Below are 18,892 nucleotides of genomic sequence, written 5' to 3'. Positions count from 1 at the left end.
AGATTGAAATAAATTTTAAGGCTTTAAATATCATAGTAAGGAATGTGCATTTTATTCTGGAGACCATAGGGAGCCCCTGAAGGTTTTTAAGCAAGGAAGTAATATAATGAGATCTGTGACTCATGAAGATTTTTTTGGCTGCATGAGAGATCTTTATTTCTTTAATGAGCAAATACATAAAGTGAAAAAGGGTTTAAATTTGTTCTGCTTTTGCCAAAAGGGCAGAACTATGACCAAAACATGGAAATTACAAGGATGTAAATTTAGATTAGGAAGGAAGAAAGGAAACAAGCACTACCATGTGCCAGGCACAGTATTATCTCATAAAAAAACTGGCATGTAGGTGTTATTATCTTCATTTTAGAGTTAAGGACATCAAAGCAGATAGATTAAGTGACTTGCCCAACAGATAGTTAAGGGTCTGAGATAGGATTTTAATTCAGATCTTCTTGACTCCAAACCTAGTATTCTATTATACCACCTAGCTGCTGATTAAATATAAAGGAAAAAAAAACTCCCAAACAATTAGCACTGCCCAGAAATTTTTAAGAGGGGAAGGGGGAGTGAAGGAGGAGGAGAAAAGGGACAGGAAGAAAAAAACTAAAGATGAAAGGAAGATTGTTTCTTATCACTACTTTTCATGGGTCACCTAGGTGGCAACTTAGATAGAGCACTGGAAATAAAGTCATGAAGACTCATCTTCCCGAGTTCAAATCTGGTCTCAGAGACTAGCTGTGTGACCCTGGGCAAGTTACTTAATCCTGTCTGCCTCCCTTCCTCATCTGTAAAGTGAGCTAGAGAAGGAAACAGCAAATCAACTCCAGTATTTTTTGTCAAGAAAACCCCAAATGCCAAGAAAACCCCAAGAAGAGTTGGACATCACTGAACAATAAAAAGTTCTTCAAGAAGAAAATGGACCACCACTTTCATAAGTAATGAATGAAGGCAAGGGATATCTCTCAACTTTCTCAAGGAAACTATTTGTAAGTTTAATCAATTTAAACCAAATTTTGTTCCTGTTGGCAAAGTATCAAGAAAGAAATATATTTTCTAACAATATAAACAAATATCCAATGGGCAAGTCAATTTATATAGCATATTCTCTGATTAAATGTAGTATGCCACAAAACATAAAATGCACTTCAGTTACAGGATACCCTCCATTTTCAGTATAAACACAATGTTTCTTTAAAACATTTGATTATTGATTTCCTCAACAACAACAAAAATATTTTAGAAGACCTCTGAGGAATCTTCCATAAGCAGCTGAGTTAAATTTAATTCAAAGTCAGTCATAAATATTACTAACCACCACTAAATTATTCTCAGCATACATAAAACAGTTCAAAAGTCAGGACTGAATGCTTTCTGTCATCTCCCATATCTCTGCCATTCACAGCATTTTTAAAGCAATTAATTTTTTGTAAAAAAAAGAAAGTGCTTATCTTGATACTTAACTGTCTTAACTTAACTGTCTAAAAGTGGTTAATGCTAACAACATTCCAGTCATGGAGAGGGGGCAGAAAGAGTAAGGACTTGAAAATACTGAGTTGTAACTTGTCTAGAAAATCCATTATATGTTACTCTCCTTTAAAGTTCTGATACATTTTTGTAAGAAAATTGCATTTTAAGTGGTGCTTTAAGAAGTTCAGCTATCAAAATAAAGACTGCATACAGAGAGCAAGCACTCTCCCTGAACTGGAAATCAGAAGAGATCTAATCTCCAAAAACTTACTAATTATGTGACCATGTGCTAGTTTCACTTAACTCCTCCAAATCTGTTTACTCATATCTAAAACAGGTCTACAGGTCTTCTCTCACTCAAGGGGGACAGCTTTCCATAGTGATCTGTCCCCCTGCCATATATTCCTCTCTCCTAATAAATCTTTTTTACTTTAAAAGAAAATAATGCCTATGTCTAATAATGCCCTTCTAATAATAATAATGCCTGTCATACCTCTAGCACATGGCTATTGTGAGTATCAAATGAGAAAGTAGAGTGCTTGGGAGACCTTCAAATATATACACAGTATTATTTCTGTAGAACAATTTAGCTTTTTTGATAATCAAGTTAGAAGCCTTTTATTTTGCCTATCTTTTCTGCACCAGTATCTATGATGTCCTAAAAAAATGTTTCATACTATTTTAACTAAAAAAGAACAAAACTCAGAACTCTATATCCAAACAATGTAGAACTCTATTTCCAAACAATATAAACATTTCCACTCTAGAGCCTAATCCAAATTCTATTTTTTTCCAAGTTGGTATCTTCTCCCTCTCAAAATATCCCCCTTTCACCTACAATCCTTTCTCTATTTGTTAAGGATAAATAATGGGAAATGTAAAACAGTAGATAAAATTAGGTTTCTAAATGCTACAGTTTAATGATTAGAGATAACTACTATCTTCCAAATGTGGTCTTCATCAGTAGAAAGAACCGAGCTAAAGCTCTGTGAGCTCCCTGCTGCTGCCTCCCTGTCTGAGAGCTGCGATTCACTGGCTACTCGGGGGCATCCCTCCTGGGGATGCCACCTTCAAGATGCACCTCGAGTGTCAAAAGAACACAGCCATGCTCCCACTCCGGAGCCCAGCCCTGACCTCAAGCTCCACAAATCAGGATGGAGCCAACTCCTTACTCCTGTACCCAGTGCACTCGTAAACTCCCAATGGGGAAAAGTTCACAGAAGGCCAAGCCAACGGTTTTGGTCCAGACAGTTCACCACTGGGCCTTCCCCAGACTGCGGCCACTCCCGTCACCATAACAATATACATTAGTAATTGCCTGCTTCTTCCCAAATTGGGTTGCAAATTAGTACCCATCCTAAAAAAGTCTCAGCATCCGTCTGTCTGAGTCCACTAAATAAAAAGCACCATAAAATGCCCAAAAGACAAAACAACCAACAAGCGCTAAAGCCTCATTTTTCCCTTGGCAAACCCTCCCTCCCAAAGCAGCTCCTCCCATTACACCCAATGCACCGCATACACAGTCCACCTCCCCGACCCCGGGTCTCGGATACACAGGGACTTCACCCTCCCACTCCCAGCCAACGCCACAACGCTACTAATCCTCCAGCCCTTAGACCTGCCAACAATTCACAGTCATCTTATTTCGAAACCCTCCCCCCCGCACCCCCCCACACACACATACACACCTCCCCCCGACTCACTACCACCTACTCCAAGATACATCGCTACTAATCCTCTAGCCCTCGAACCTGAGATCCACCAGAGATTCACAGCAGCCGCCTCTCCCCCACCCCCAAGACTTATCATTACTATTCCTCCAGCCCCAGTACCTGGTCCTAAAGCGATTCACGCTAACTTTATTCCGCCCTCCCCTTCCAGGACACATCCTCTCTAATCTTCCAGCCCTTTAACTTCCCCAGACTTCTCTATCCCAAAAGCAAGGGGGGGGGGGGGGGAGGAGAGAAAGACGAAGAGAGAGGAAAGAGGATGAAGAGGAGAAGGGAAGGAAGAAGGAGGAAGAAGAGGGGAGGAAGAGGGGCTGGAGGGAGGAGGAAGACGTGGAGAGGGAAAAGAGGAAGGGGAGAAAGAGGAGGGGGAAGGTGGAGGAGAAAGGAGGAGGGAGTAAGGAAGGGGGAAGAAGAAAAAAAAGGAAACAAAAATTTAGCCTCAGCAATTAGATGGAGAAGCGGAGCAGCCCCACACACAGGCACATACACACACACAAAACCCCTTACCCCAACAGCGGCCCCAGAGGCCCAGCACAAGGTAGAAGTTCCCACATCCCCCTCCCCCAACATACACACACTTCCCAGGGCACCCTACACAGAAGGGAGCTTGGAAAGAGACTCCCACGAATGAACCACACGCACGGGGGATTTGGGGCATTCGTCCTTGCCCTACCATGGCCCCAACTAGAGCCCCACTTTCTGCCAGATGCTCTTCCTGACCCCCGCCTCAGTCCCTCATTCCTGTGCCTCCCCTCGGAGGATCTCTCCACTCTCCCGCACGCAGCTCACTTGCACGCAGTTGCCAGCACGCCAACAGCCCCTGGACCGTGAGCTCCTCGAAGGCAAGGACCCCGTCTTTTTACCTTTCTTTGTATCCCCAGCGCGCAGCACTGAGCTCGGCACACAGTAGGCGCTTAATAAATGGGTACTGGCTGATGGATAGACCCGATTCCCCTGGGGGGAATCCCAGGAGTGGGGTTGGGGGTGGCGCTCGGGGGCCCTCACTCACCCCAGCACCACGAGCTCTCCATATTTCCGCGGCTCTTTGCTGGGGGCGCAGGGCTCCTCCGGACCCGGGGCGAACATGGAGCCGCGGTCGGCTCCCTCCTCGTCCTCCTGGTCCTCGTCCTCCGCCGGCTCCAGCGGCTCCGGCCCCGCGGGCGCCGCCGCCTCCTCCGCGATCCCCGCAGGGTCCGCGCCGCGGCTACAATCCCATACGGAGAAGGGAGCCAGGGAGCTGGGGAAGGGGACGGCGGCGAGGGGGCCGCGGGGCGGCCAGTCCCCGAGCGGCTCCGTCTTGGTTCCCGGGCTCCCCGCCCGCGCACCCGCCCGGACCCCTGACCAACTCCGCGTTCCTCCCGAGGCGGCCCCGACGCGAAGCCCCGCGGTGGTCCCGGAGCGACGGGGCCCGAGGCGACGGGACGACAAGCGACCTGCCAGCCGGAGGAGGAACGCGGCGGAGCAGCGAAGACGCGCGGGCGAGGGAGGAGCGAACAGCAGCCCGACTGAGCCACCCCCGCCTCCGGCCGCAGGCAACCACCCCAAGCCCGCCCCCGAAGAAAGTGCGGCCCCGAGCGCGACTCCCAGCTGACGGGACTCCCCCTTCCGGAGCACGTGGGGCAGCGGAGGCCTCTCCCCCTGACACCCCACAACCTCCCCCCCCACCCCGCTCCAACCCCCCTCCCCCCAACAAAAAGAAAGAAAAGAAACCGCCTCCCCCTCGTGATCTCAACGTTGGAATCGTCCCTTATGTTATGTAAACATAGAGTAAAATGGAAAGGAGGTTCTTAAAGGGACAACTCTATTTTCTTTTTCATTCTTTCTTTTCTAAACTTGGAGAATGCTATCCTCCGCCCTGACTTAGGGCGGGCACGTGGAATTGTCTGGTACCCAAGTGGGCAGAAAGAGAGGGTGCGAATTGGGAGCCATGAATGGGTTAAAAAGAGTGCATATAGAGCTTTAAGGATCTCAGACGATTCAGCCCTTGCTTTAAAAAAAAAAAGTTCTCCACAATATGGTAAAATGCATTTAAAAGAAAACACACACGTAAACACACTCCTACATACGTGGGATAAGGAGGACTAATGATAGATGGTTGCTGGGAAGACTTTGCAAAAATTTGACTCCAGATGGAGTATCGTTTTGAGAGGCATATAAAGTACTCTCAAATCTTTGTACAGATCGGGCATCCCATTTTGCATTTAGCAGGGTACCACATGGTAAAAGGGAAAATAGTGAAAATTTTGCCATAAGTACCTCGGGCACTTTTTCAAATACAGCTTTTTGAAGAATGTTAATGTTGGACTTCTTGGTAGATAAGACCATTTTTAGCTCTCCTATTAGAATGATGGTGGTGGTGGTAAGGATGATGATAGAGACAGATAATGATGATGATAGATATTCAACTTGCATATTTTCCTAAATAGCTATTATTGTGGCCTAAAATTATTCTAGAATAAGAAAAAATTGTCTCAGTGACTGTTCCTTTTCCTTAATCCAGTATTATATTGTTTTTGCCTTTGTAGCCTCAGTGCTTAGCCCAAAGCCTGGCACATAGTAACCACTTAATAAATGCTTATTGATTTTTTGGTTAACATATATTGAACACTCAAAAAGTTCTGGGAATGAGGAACATTATAGATTTTCTTTAAGATAGCTAAGGTCATACAGGACCCCAAATCTCCTCCCTTTATTCCAGAAATGATCTAGAAAGAGAAGGAGTTGAATAGGGATCAAGAAATCCAAAGAAAAATATAAGTAAACTCTTCTATCCAGCCAAGAAGTGCACAAAAAGATAGCCAAAACCTATGGATACTGGAAGAAGGATCCTGCCACCATTACTAACTCAAGTAAACAAACTAGAAGTCTGAGACAGCATCCCAAACAGGGAAGCCTCAGGGGAGATGAGAGGTACCATGCCCTAATTGGGGGTAGAGAGGGAGGAAAGGAAGGAGGGGAAAGAAAACTATGACAGTGTCCTAATCAAGGAGACTCAACCACAGAGATCTGAGCAGGATCACTTAAGACTGCAAATGCTCTAAGCACAGACACAGCAAGAAAAGTAAAAGCCAGTATCAGGAACCCAGGAAAGCACTGTCATGGCCTGATTTTGTACCTTTCATCCAAGTGCATGAGAAGGTCAGTGTCCTGACCCTGACACAGAACACCAAATCAATGAGACTAAGACCAGATATGTTACTAAACAAACAAACAAAAAAACCATACCAAATATTATTAAGAAATATTGTGGGTTAATACTAAAGAAGAAAATGCAAAAGAGAATTAACTCCCCAACAGTTACAAGCAGATCTGGAGAGAGGGAAAAAGGCTTGGTCACAAAAAGGAAACTGATAGAAATAAAAGCTCTGGAGGAAAGAATCGGAAGGAGAATAAAAAGCTTAAACCAGGTGGAAAATATTGCCCACAAAGTGAACTGCCTGAAAACTGGAATATACCATGTTTCTACATGACCCCACATGAGGTCTTCTTGGCAAAAGATATTGGAGTGGTTTGCCATTTTCTTCTCCAGCTCATTTTACAAATGAGAAAACTAAGGCAAACAGTTAAGTGACTTGACCAGGGTCACACAGCTGATAAGTGTCTGAGGGCCCATTTGAACTCAGGACTCCAGGCCTAGCACTCTATCCACCATGCCACCTAGCTGTCAAAGAACAGACCATACAGAAACCATAACAGAATAGACAATGGTTCCACGAAAGAAGAAATATTAGAATAAAATTGAAAGGCTAAAAAATAAGATACCTATTATCAAAACTAATTGACCCAAAAATTTATGAAGAAGGAATACATTGAATCCTAAGACTACATGAAAACCATAACTTCTCCCTACCCCCACCCTCAAAAAACCTAATACCTTATTTCAAACCAAATGAAAACTCTTCAAATTTATGAGAACAGGAGGGTAAAGTAAAAATAGGAAGATACCAGCAATCGATTCCTGGAAAAATCCTAAAATGACAACTCCCAGAAACATCATCGCTCTAATCCTGAGTTTCTGGTAAAGAAAAAAAAAACTTAAAAACAAAAAACATGTGCAAGCAGCCAAAATGAAAGAGTTTAAAAATCTAAGAACCAAAGTCAATATCACACAAGACAAAGGTGTAGTGGGGAAAATCTGGAATGCAGTATTCCAAAAGGCAAAAGATAAAGGCTTATAGCCAAGAATAGTTTATCCTGGAGGACTAAGTATAATCTAAGAAGAGAGATGTTAGAGAATGGATTTTTAATGAGATAGAGAACTTTTAAACATTCCAGTTGAAAAGACCAGAGGTGAGTAGAAGCAAGGAAGGAATAGTCACAAACAAAACAAACCTCTACTTTGGATGGCTTGTCAGGGAGTGGATCTTAAAGGTAGTATTGAAAGGAAAGACAAAAGAAAAGACAAAAGAACCAGCAATTTGGAAAAGAGAAGAGAAGAGGGGTAGTGGAATGGAAGCAGATAGTTTCAATTAGATATCTCTAGTGTCCAATTTTCCTCTTCCACCACCTTCTTCTTTGCAGAATAGGGTATGAGGAAAGGGCAGGAAGGAAGAGGATATGATGAAAGGAAATACACAATTAGTAATCATAACTGTAAAAGTGAATTGAATGAACTCACCCATTAAATGGAAGTAGATAGAATGGCTTAGAAAGCAGAATCCAACAATATGTTATTTTACAAGAAATGGATTTGAAATATAAAGATTCACACAGTTAAAATGAGGGGTTAGAAAAAAGTCATCATGCTTTAGGTGAACACACAAAAGTAGGGGTAGAAATCATGATCTCAGACAGGTCAACAGTAAAAATAGAAATGATTTAAAGAGATAAATAAATTATATTATTCTTAAAGACAATGAAATAACACCAATACTTAATTTACTCTCTCAAACATCCTAACCTCCCAACTACAATTTATTCATTTCCCATGACCTGCCCTTCCACCCCACCTAACCTACACTTGATGATGTTATAACTTTGACTTTGCCATCACCCACAAGTATTCTACTTCATGTTCATGAACCCTGAAATTCCCTTACCTAATCATACTTCCTTCCACCCCTTCCTCTGTCTTACATTTCCAACCCTGTTCTTCAACCTTACCATAACTTCCAATTACTCCATCCCTCAATTTTCCTAGGTCATCATTCCTGAATTGGCTATACTCTTCTCCATTCCCCATCTTGATCCCTCAATGAATCATTCCTCTATACTGTCTTCTTCTTTCAAGTCCTTACCCCCCTTATCTTGTTGAAGATCTTTTTTTTTTTTTGCAGGGCAATGGGGGTTAAGTGACTTGTCAAGGGTCACACAGCTAGTAAGTGTCAAGTGTCTGAGGTCGGATTTGAACTCAGGTACTCCTGAATCCAAGGCAGGTGCTTTATCCACTGTGCCACCTAGCTGCCCCCTCTTGTTGAAGATCTTGCGCTGCCAAGCTTTAGTCTGGCATTACTCCTACCATCCTCTATTCATGTGCTGCTGAAAAAATCTGGAGAAAATTATGAAAACTGGTCCACCACAAATTTGTTACATGAAGTCAACTGGGTCTTTACTGTGGCAAGACAATCCTTTTACACCCCCCTAATCAATTCACTCTCCTCACCACAGTGTCATTTCTAAACCTTTTTACACCTCCTCAAATTTCCCATTGCTTCTCCTCTGCCCACCTTCTCAGCTGAGAACCTTCCATTATGAAATATCTTGCAAATTGACCCAAAGCAGGGAAAATACAAAAATTAAGATTTATTAGAGCTTCAATGAATAGCTGAAAATGCATTTATTAAGTGCTTATTCCGTGGCACAAACTGTGCATTGAGTGCAGGGGATACAAATAGAAAAATTGAGTGACTTCCTGCTCTCAAGGATCTCACCTTCTAATCAGAAGAGACAGCACATAAAAGAAAGTTCATCCTCTGAAGGACTTAAGAAAAAGGCAATCCATTTACAGAGAAAGAACTGGTGGTATCTGAATACATATTGAAGCATATTTTTTTGTTAGTTCTTTTATCTGAAGTTTTGTTTTTGTCTGTTTTCTTTCACAACCTGGATAACATGGAAATGTTTTGCATGACAGTATAACTTATACTGAATTGCTTGAGTTCTTAAGAGGGGGGTGGGGAGGGAGGGAGGAAGAGAATTTGGAACACAAAGTTTTAAAAAATTGATGTAACAATTTGTTTTTACATGTAATTTGGGAAAATAAAATTCTAAATAAAAAAGAAAAGAGAAAAGAAAAGAAGAAAAGAAAAGAAAAAAGTTTATCAACAAGGCAGATTGCTAGGCCCAGGGGTTCTTAGGTTACATTAGTAATTGAAATGACAGTGCTGTATGTTGAAAGAGTATAGAGGTAGGGTAAATGAATAGTAAGGCCTGATGTTTCTTCACCTCACCAAAAGAAATAAAGATGGTGACTCCCATTACAATTGAAGCCTTGTGAGCAGATGAGAAACCCAGATTTGTTTAGATGTTAAAGTTTTTCTTAGACATGAATTTAAAAGTAAATTTAATTATAATAATTTTTCCTTATGAAATAATAATAATAGTAGCTAGCATTTAAATAGTGCTTTAAGGTTTGCAAAATACAAATATTACCTCATTTAATAAGTGTTCAGGCATTGCATTTGTACTCTTTCCTACCCATCTCATGCAACTAAGGGAAGGATTTTTATTTCATCATCTCTTGCACAGATTGGGAAATTCTGAATGTGAAACCTTGTAATAAGAAAGATCATGATCACAAATATCTTAATCTAAGATAAATCCTAGGGAGTTATCTGAGGCATACAAAAATGCCCAGGGAATAAAGAGGCCAGCCCATGAGGAGTCAGTGATCCTTATGCTTGGCAAGTGTACCACCACTATATAGCTCATCATGCACTTCTGACCCAACACACTCTTCTGACTTAGACATATTTTCATACTGAGATGATGAGAGCTGTATCCACCTGATTCTGTACCATATCCTTGCTAAGTATTCTTTCCATGCTATGAATAAGTAAACTTTTTTTGTTAAGTGTCAGGTGATCTCTTAGTATCTTATTTCATTTGTGTACCACTTCATTCCTGGTTCAAGTCAGACCTAGCCCACAGCTCCCTACTTCTTAATAAACTTCAGCAGCTCCCAATTTCCTCTGGGATCAATAATTAACTCTTTCATTTGATATTTAAAACTCTTCTTTCCTTCCAAGGCTACATTCCTGACTCTTTCTCTGCCATGTTTCAGAAACCTCTTCACCTTGGAAGTTTTACTCCACCTTTGGATATCTCATTAGAGGCACACTCTACCCCTGCACCCTCTCCCTCTCATTGGCTAGAACCTTCACTTTTAGGAGGCCACCCAGGCCAACCATGTCTTCATTCTTCTCTCAGGTACACTCCAGATTCTGCACACTTCCTTTATCATGCCTGGGTACTTTCATATCTTCCCACTCCTCCCTATTTTTCAGTTTCCTTTTATGTGTTGTCTTCTCCCATTCAAATGTAAGCTCCTTGAGGGCAGGAACTATCTTTCCGATTGTATTTGTGTTCCCATTACTTAGCACAGTATCTGGCACATAGTAGTCACTTAATAAATGCTTGCGGACAACTTCAAAAGCTCACCTCTTTCTATATTTTCCATGTTTTCTTACATATTACTCCCTTTCAATGATCAATGAGGTGGCATAGTAAATAGAGCACTGGCCCTGAAGTCAGGAGGACCCAAGTTCAAATCTCACTTCAGACACTTACTAGCTGTGCGACCCTGGGCAAGTCACTTAACCCCAATTGCCTTAAACATCCAGAGCCATCTCCAGTCATCCTGATATATATCTTGCCACTGGACCCAGATGGCTCTGGAGGAGAGAGTAAAGTTAGTGACTGTATAGCCCTGCCTCACTTAAATCCAATTCAGTGCAAATCATGACATCACCCTGATGTCATGTTCCTCTTTGAGAATGAAGGACAAACAACAACTCCCTTTCAAGTACTCTACAATCCAACCACATCATTCTACTCTGTGTTCTTCACATCCAATGCTCCATTTGCTATATTGGTGCTTTGCACTGGATAGCCTCAATTACTTGGATGAAATCCCTCCCTACCTCCACCTCTGGGATCCTCAATTTTCTTCAAGATGCAGTTCCTTCAAAAGGACTTTTTGTCAGAGAAAGGGAAGGAGAGGAGAAGGGGGGGTGGGAATTGGGGTTAAGTGACTTGCATGAGGTCATACAGCTAGTGTCTGAAGTCACATTTGAAATCCGGTCGTCCTAACTACAGAGCTGGTTGCTCTATCCACTGCTCTACCTAGCTGCCTCCAGAAATACTTTTCTACCCCACCCCCATATGCTAATGCCTTTCCCAACTTCTTCCTTGGAGCAGGCCAGTAGAAATTTATTTTAAAAACAGAAGAAACAGACACACATGTGACCTTGGGTAAATGCCTTTAAGAAAGCAGCTCCCCTTTGAAGGACTTGAAGAAGGCTTATAGACCCCTTGGGTACATTGGTAAGCTTCTATTCTCATTGGCCTTGTGAGTGAGATACTCTACCATTCTAGAGAAGGACTGTCAGTTTTAATGGTGAAGTAGCAAGGACAATGGTTTTTAAATTACGAGGACAATCAAGGATTTGGTCATTTTGGATGAGATAGAGAACAGTTTCTAAGATGTTTTTACAAAGGGATATTTACTGAAAAGGGTTAACAAGAATCTTAGTACATCTTAAACCAGCAGCATCCTCTTTTCTCTATGCACTTAGTCCCTTTGGAGAGTGGGCTAAAACTTAAGTGGTTGCTACAAAACAATTCTCCACTTCCCTAGAAATACTTTCTAGTTCTGGAGACCCTTTTTTCCCTTTGCAAGTGTCCCCACCAAGTTCACTTTTGAGTGTAACATTACAGCTGGATAAATTGCTCCCTTGCTTATAAAACCCAGTGTCTCAACTTCTGTATCCATTAACCACTAAACTGGGTCAAGCATGGCACTCTTCAGGACTGGCTCCTCAGTCAGCTAGACTCAGCTACCACAGTTACTAACTCTGATTTGATTGGGGGCAGGGGAAGAAGAGGGAGAGACAGAAGTGGGGTTTTATGACTCTTCCAACCTTTCAAAGGTCACAAAGCCATATCCTGGTACATTCTGTCTCTAATACTCATTTACCTAAGATCAGGGAGGAGTAAATAAACAAAACAAAGACAAAAGAAACAGAAGTGGCCATGTGTTCACAGACACATGGTAGCTAGGTGGGGAAATAAGAAAGCTGGTAGCAGGTTATGACTACTTCTTCCACTGTTACCCCTTTCCTCACTTGAAGATTACATCTCAACACCATCAGGGAAGAGAGGGAGTGTTTGTTCATTTTAGTATTTTGTATGTACACTGAATTCCCTCTCAGTGGCCTATTCAAAGGCTTTTTTATCACCAAGTATTAAGCCAACAGGAAATAGATGATACTTGTACATACTCTGAAGAAAGGAGGGAAAGGGTTTCTGCATCTCTCATTTCCAGAAGCAGGCTCACGAAGCTTATAGAAATTAACCATTACTTAATTGTTGTATATACCAAGGTTTTTGACCCCCAAGCTCAAGAATGTTGATGTTTTTAGGTAAGAAGTCCACTAAAGGAATACAGCAGGTAAATTCATAGGCTGAGTGGGAACAAGCTCACAGGACCTGATTTTGGGACTTTTTCTCCATCTTTTCTTCAAAGCCAAAGTTAGCTCCTCTTTACAATAAACAAAGGGGAAATTGATTATAACTGAATCAGTTAGAAAACAGTAGTTGCCTTTTTTTTTTTGCAGGGCAGTGGGGGTTAAGTGACTTGCCTAGGGTCACGCAGCTCGTAAGTAACAAGTGTCTGAGGCTGGATTTGAACTCAGGTACTCCTGAGTCTAGGGCCGGTGATTTATCCACTGCACCACCTAGCTGCCCCCCAGTTGCTTTTGTAATGAGGAGACTAACCAATGAGAGCTAATTATTAGTACATGTGCAACATCCCTACAGAAGCTTGGTGAATACTCATCTGAATATTCCATCACGGTGAGTTTAAAGGTACAAAGTGATGCTGAAACTTATCACAAGCACTTAATTAATTAGCAAAATATTTTAAAGTCTCTGAAGTTACAAGCACTGCATTATTTTTACCTCATTCTTGGTAAAATAAATATCTAGAAATTATCCAGTTGATATCCAATGATCAAATAATAATCCCCAAATCAGTACCCCAAATCCATTAACCAATTACTGATAATCCAAAATTGGTCATCTATTTCCAATATCTAATAATTAATAATCTTCCCCTTTGGACACATGCTTACTTCAATAATGCATGTGAGCAAATGAGGAGTTATATGGGTTTCCCAGACACTCCTCTGAGATCTCTCAAGGGGTGTTTGATGTTAAAAATGCTAGAAGAGCTCAAATAATGAGTTTTTTCAAACTTCAACATGCATAGGATTCCTTATTTCCATTTTTTCCCATATTTGTATTAACAACTGTGGTATGGTTGCTATAGACTTCCTTCCTTGTTGAGAGGAGAAGATGGCAGTGAAAAGTTGTCATTAACACTTAAATTTTAAGGAATTCAACAAAGCAGTACAAGTATTCTGTGAACAATAGAGAAACTGTTCATTTCAAATAGAACTCAATGACATTAAAATAGAAATTAGTCAAGATCTTAAATGCATACTAATGCCTTAATAAAGTTAGATTCCCTTTTTCTATTCCTTGTGAAAGTGAACTCATAGACACCTTCAGGTTGGTCAGGGATATAAGTAAATTGCCACTTGCTAATAAAAGCAATGACTTTGCATATCATTGTTCTACAAAGCTTATTCCAATATGACTAAACATACATTCAATATTGAATATAAATTGATCTTATCTTCATCTTTAGAGACAATATAGGCTGTTAAGCATATAATATTCATAATTTACCACTGGAAGTTTTAATAATGTTTATTACATAATAAGTTTCATGACATGAATCTACTTTATTGCAAAGGATCATTTGTTTGAAAGATAATTCTCATGTTGAGATAACAGACTGAAGCTCATATTTTGATAGCCCAGTCATTAGAGTTCAACATTTTTTCCACGTCACAATTTACTCCATAAATTTCAAACCCTAAGCGATCTAAACAACAAATATATCTAGTGGTCATGTAATTGAGTTTTTGTCTCAAATATTTCAGAAGAGCTAAATGGTTAAATTGGTTAAATAGAACTCAATAATTAGAGTAAGAGTATACTGACTGAACTTTATTACATAGAGTATGAATTGGTGGACCACCTCAAATAAGTAGATTCTCACAGTTGTCCACAGTGGTGCAAAGTTTCAAAAATATAACATTCATAAATAATTAATATATAAAATCAGCGGTATAAACTAGAGCTTAAACTACTGACACTTTGAACAAGATATAAATCTATGATAACCATGATAATATAACATTGATCTGAAACTTTAAACCAGCTTTCTAATAGCTCTGGTGTATATTCCCATACAAAAATTCACAAAAACTTTCTATTTTCCTCAAATTCTTACCAGCATGGGGAGAAAATGTGTTTTGACATCAAAATGCAAACTTTTTCAAATATGAAACATTTCAGTTATGTAACATAAATATTACTTTAAAAAGAAATACAGTGATTGGTAAGTTAGAAAGCAATAGATCAAGAAATAAAATAATAAAAAGCACTCATTCTTTCTATGACCCAGCCCATTCAGAATGATTACAAACATTCATGCTTTTAACACACCCAGTGTAATACTCCTCAGTAACCCCACCATGAAATTCAATATATAAATTAATTAAATACTATAAAACTGATTACAACTACTTAATTACTTGGCCTATTTTCCCCCTCTCACAGAATAGTTATCCTCATATGCAATATATTTCGGAATGAGAGGGAAATGTTCCCTGTTTAATTATTTATTTCCCCCCTCACTCAAAGTGACCAATTCAAAACAAAGTGAGATTACATAACTGCTCAAGATCAAGTTTACTTTATTCTAAAAATGATTGCTCTTTCCAAAGTTCACTGAGCTGGTTATATCACACATAACAGACTTTTCAAGACACCAAGATAGAAGTTTGGGTTTGGGGGTTGTTGTTTTTTTGGATTTTTTTGGTTTTTTTTTCTGTTACAAAGTACCACTTGACTCGGACTTTACATCTAGAGGCTATCTCTGTCTTTGTGTCTCAGTCTTTCTCTCTCTCTCTCTCTCTCTCTCACACACACACACACACACACACACACACACACACACACACACACATACATACATACACCACATTAATATTGGGAAAGCATCCATTACCTCTCATCTCTCAATTGCAGTTTTAGTTTACTCCAAGGTACTTAGGACTTGCCCAAGAATTCCATTTTATACACTCTCACTAATTCACATAATAAAACCCCTAGAAAGAATGGGCATATACATAGAGTACAATGGTGACTGGGCACATCTGTAAGGAATACATAATAAGGTCAAGGTTATTTACTATTCTAGATCTAGGAAGAGCTCTGTGACATCTTCACAAGCTCCATTCTAAGTGCAATGTCTCTGCCGGACATTAAGCTAGTCGCTCTACCCTGCAGGCTGACTCTTTTTTTTGGGGGGGGGGTGAGGCAATTGGGGTTAAGTGACTTGCCCAGGGTCACACAGCTAGTAAGTGTCAAGTGTCTGAGGCTGGATTTGAACTCAGGTCCTCCTGACTCCAGGGCTGGTGCTCTATCCACTGCGCCACCTAGCAGGCTGACTTTTAATTACCAGGGATAACTTCAAGGGTGCGCTAGAGTTAGCCTAAACAGACTCCTGAGAGCCAATTGTTAAATTTTCAGTGTGAGCATTTACACCTTGGAAAGTAGTAAATCCTACAAATCAGGACTTGATTTATTATTGTGTTTATTGTCTAGGATTAAGCAAGTAATGGAGAAAATGTTAATAAGGAAGATTAAGTTTAAGAGTGGGTCATGTGTATGTTTTGTTTTGTTTTTTCCTTTGAGAGCATACAGTTAAGCAATTACCAACACAAACCTGTGTAGATCTCTCTTGTGTCCATATCTGGCTCCCATCTCTGCTCCTCTTCCTTATAACTGATTCCTTCCTCAAGTCTCTATGTCTTTGTATCTATGTCTGGGGGAAGGAGCACCTTCAAACACTCTCTAAATGAATTCTCCAGCGGTTGAATAGGTGTGTCTCCTTCCAGGTAAATTCTGCTTCCTTCCCCCCTATAGCTCCCCTCCTTGCCTGTTCTCATCCAAACTGGTAAATTCCTCCTAAACACTCCAGGACTTAACTTTTGTTGTTGTTGTTATTTTTTTAAAATAATATTTTATTTCTTCCCCAATTACATGTAAAAACAATTTTTAACATTTGTTGTTATTTTTTAAATTTTGAGTTCCAAATTCTATCCCTACGTCTCTTCTCTCCCCCTTCCCTGAGATGGTTAGCAATCTGATATAGGTTATACATGTGCAATCATGTAAAACATTTCCATATTAAGGACTTAACTCTTTAAAGCACTGCAAGGGTGGGTATTAACCATTTGTTAGTACATTAAAACCTCATCATCTATGAGTATATCCTATGATTACATCAACTGAGAGAGTACCCCTCCCTTATAACGTACTTTCCCCCTCAGTTAAATATTTGCTTTTTCCAGAAAATCAATCAGGGTACTTTTGAGCACATAGTCCCAAATTCTAGCCAACTCTCTAGTGACTTGAAGAGTCCCAAGCATTGTTTTCTTGAGCCACTGACTTCCCTAGTGCCTTGTATTAAAGAATCTCAAGAAAGTCTTTCTGATTGCAAACTATCTGAAAATTAACATTCTTCCATATATACAGGTGCACCATAACATAACTGGTGGACCCAGGGAATTATATTCACTTTCAAATTCATGGTCATACAATTATTTCAAGCAGATATCATCTTATGAAATTCTTATAGGTTATCACCTGGCTTGGTGCTTGCAAAAGGCTTCTCCACTGCAAAGGCAATGAATTAAAGAAAATGAAGAAAATAAAACTTCCTCCCTCAGATGAAAAGTGTGATCCTTAATGATCTCCTAAAAGGGAGAAAGGACCCAGGTAGGTTGGAAGTTACCTCCTTGCTTTCAGGTGAGAAATCAAATGATCCTGAATGAAAATCCCTTATGACACTAAAGACACCCAAAGTTCCTCCAGAAAGCCTTCAAAAACACGGGCCAATGCAAATCAAGATCCAAAATTACCCCTCACTAGGACAAGCTGATTAATTTTTTTTTAAAGTCAGTCAAATTCAGAAAAAGGCCAAAGAGGCTTAATCCCCAAAAGGGATTGGGGTTTGAGGTTGATTGCTTGGGTATCTAGGCAAACCATGTCCTATTGCCCTGCAGTCCATAAGGATCTCAAACAAGCTGTCAGAGATCTAAGTCAGCTCAAAAGAGAAGAAAAAAAAAATGAACATGGATGAGCTCCCAGCATGCTCTAGGCAAATCGTTGGACTACAACATCCATTCTGCCCAGAAAGCTATCAACAAATAAACATTCTATCATGCAGAAGAAAGAAACTATAAAGGAAATACACTAGAAAACTGTCCAATTAAGGAAGTTTTAAAATGCACAATTTTCTCTACTAGATTCCTATAATTCCATGGATATCCAAGAAGTAGAGTCCTTGATGTAAAATCTATCCAGGAGTCCCTGAAAAAAACATTTCATGTAAGTCCTTATAATATAATGTATAACACACACTCTTTTATAGTATCTCTTCCCCACCTTATCTCTAGCTGCACTCAGGGAATGGGGGGAAGGGAATAAGCATTTATATAGTGCCTACTATGTGCCAGGCACTGTCTTTTTTACAAATATTATCTCATTTGATCCTTCTAACAACGCCTTGAGGTAGCTGCTATTATCCCCACTTTACAGTTGAAGAAACTGAAGAAGGCAGAAGTTAAGTGGCTTTCCAAAGATCACAAGGCTAGTAAGTGTCTGAAGCTGGATTTGAACTCTGTTCTTTCTGACTCCTCAGCCTAGTGCTCTATTTACTGTGCTGCCTACCTACCAATAACAATAGCTAGCATTTATATAGTGCTTTACAAATATTATCTTGTTTACTCATAATCCTGAATTTGGTCCCTAGAGGGTGGCTACCATTTTAAGACTCCAGGGATATCTTGTGGATACCAACTCCAACTGCCATAGCTATAGTTCAAAAAAACAAACAGAAGGAAACAAACTAGGTATTATGTTCTTCCTGACCCATCAGAAGTAAATATAATCCAGATATCACAAATCCAGGCAAGGGAATCTATGGATAACTTTCTTCTGAAACTCCAGGAGATTTTTAAAAAGGTATCTCCCATCTTCCAGTTGGATCCTGGGGCTCAAAGGAAAGTTTCTTCCTCCCTTGTATTTCTGTGGCAGATTTTCCAGCCAAATCTCACCATAAACGGGCATAGTAAAACAAAACAAAACAAAAACAACACTATCACGTCTTGCTTATGCAGCCTCATAAAAGTTTATTAAACACAGAAGACAACGCCACCCATGTGATCATGAGCAGATTCCTTTAAGAAGGCAGCTACCCTTTTCAGGGCTTGAAAAAGGTCTCTTAGAAACAATAGTCAGTCGATCGGTAAGCATTTATTAATCCCCTACTTTGTGCCAGGCACTATGCAAATGACAGTCCCTGCCCCTGAGTAACTTACAATGTAATGGAGGAGACA

General features: G+C 40.3%; 1 protein-coding gene across 1 annotated transcript in view; it reads right to left on the bottom strand.

The window, feature by feature from the left end:
- PELI2 (pellino E3 ubiquitin protein ligase family member 2) overlaps positions 1 to 4,401 on the bottom strand; it is a 112,794-nt gene extending 108,393 nt beyond the window's left edge. The window contains exon 1 of the mRNA XM_043987774.1: positions 4,204 to 4,401. Within this exon, the coding sequence (XP_043843709.1) occupies positions 4,204 to 4,280 (77 nt within the window). The 5' untranslated portion in view covers positions 4,281 to 4,401. The remainder of the gene's footprint in view (positions 1 to 4,203) is intronic.
- Between the last annotated feature and the right edge of the window lie 14,491 nt (positions 4,402 to 18,892).

This window comes from Dromiciops gliroides, chromosome 2 (assembly GCF_019393635.1).
Source record: "Dromiciops gliroides isolate mDroGli1 chromosome 2, mDroGli1.pri, whole genome shotgun sequence".
Lineage (NCBI taxonomy): Eukaryota > Metazoa > Chordata > Mammalia > Microbiotheria > Microbiotheriidae > Dromiciops > Dromiciops gliroides.
Note: the sequence above shows the minus strand (reverse complement) of the source record. Positions and strands in the feature narration are given on the sequence as shown.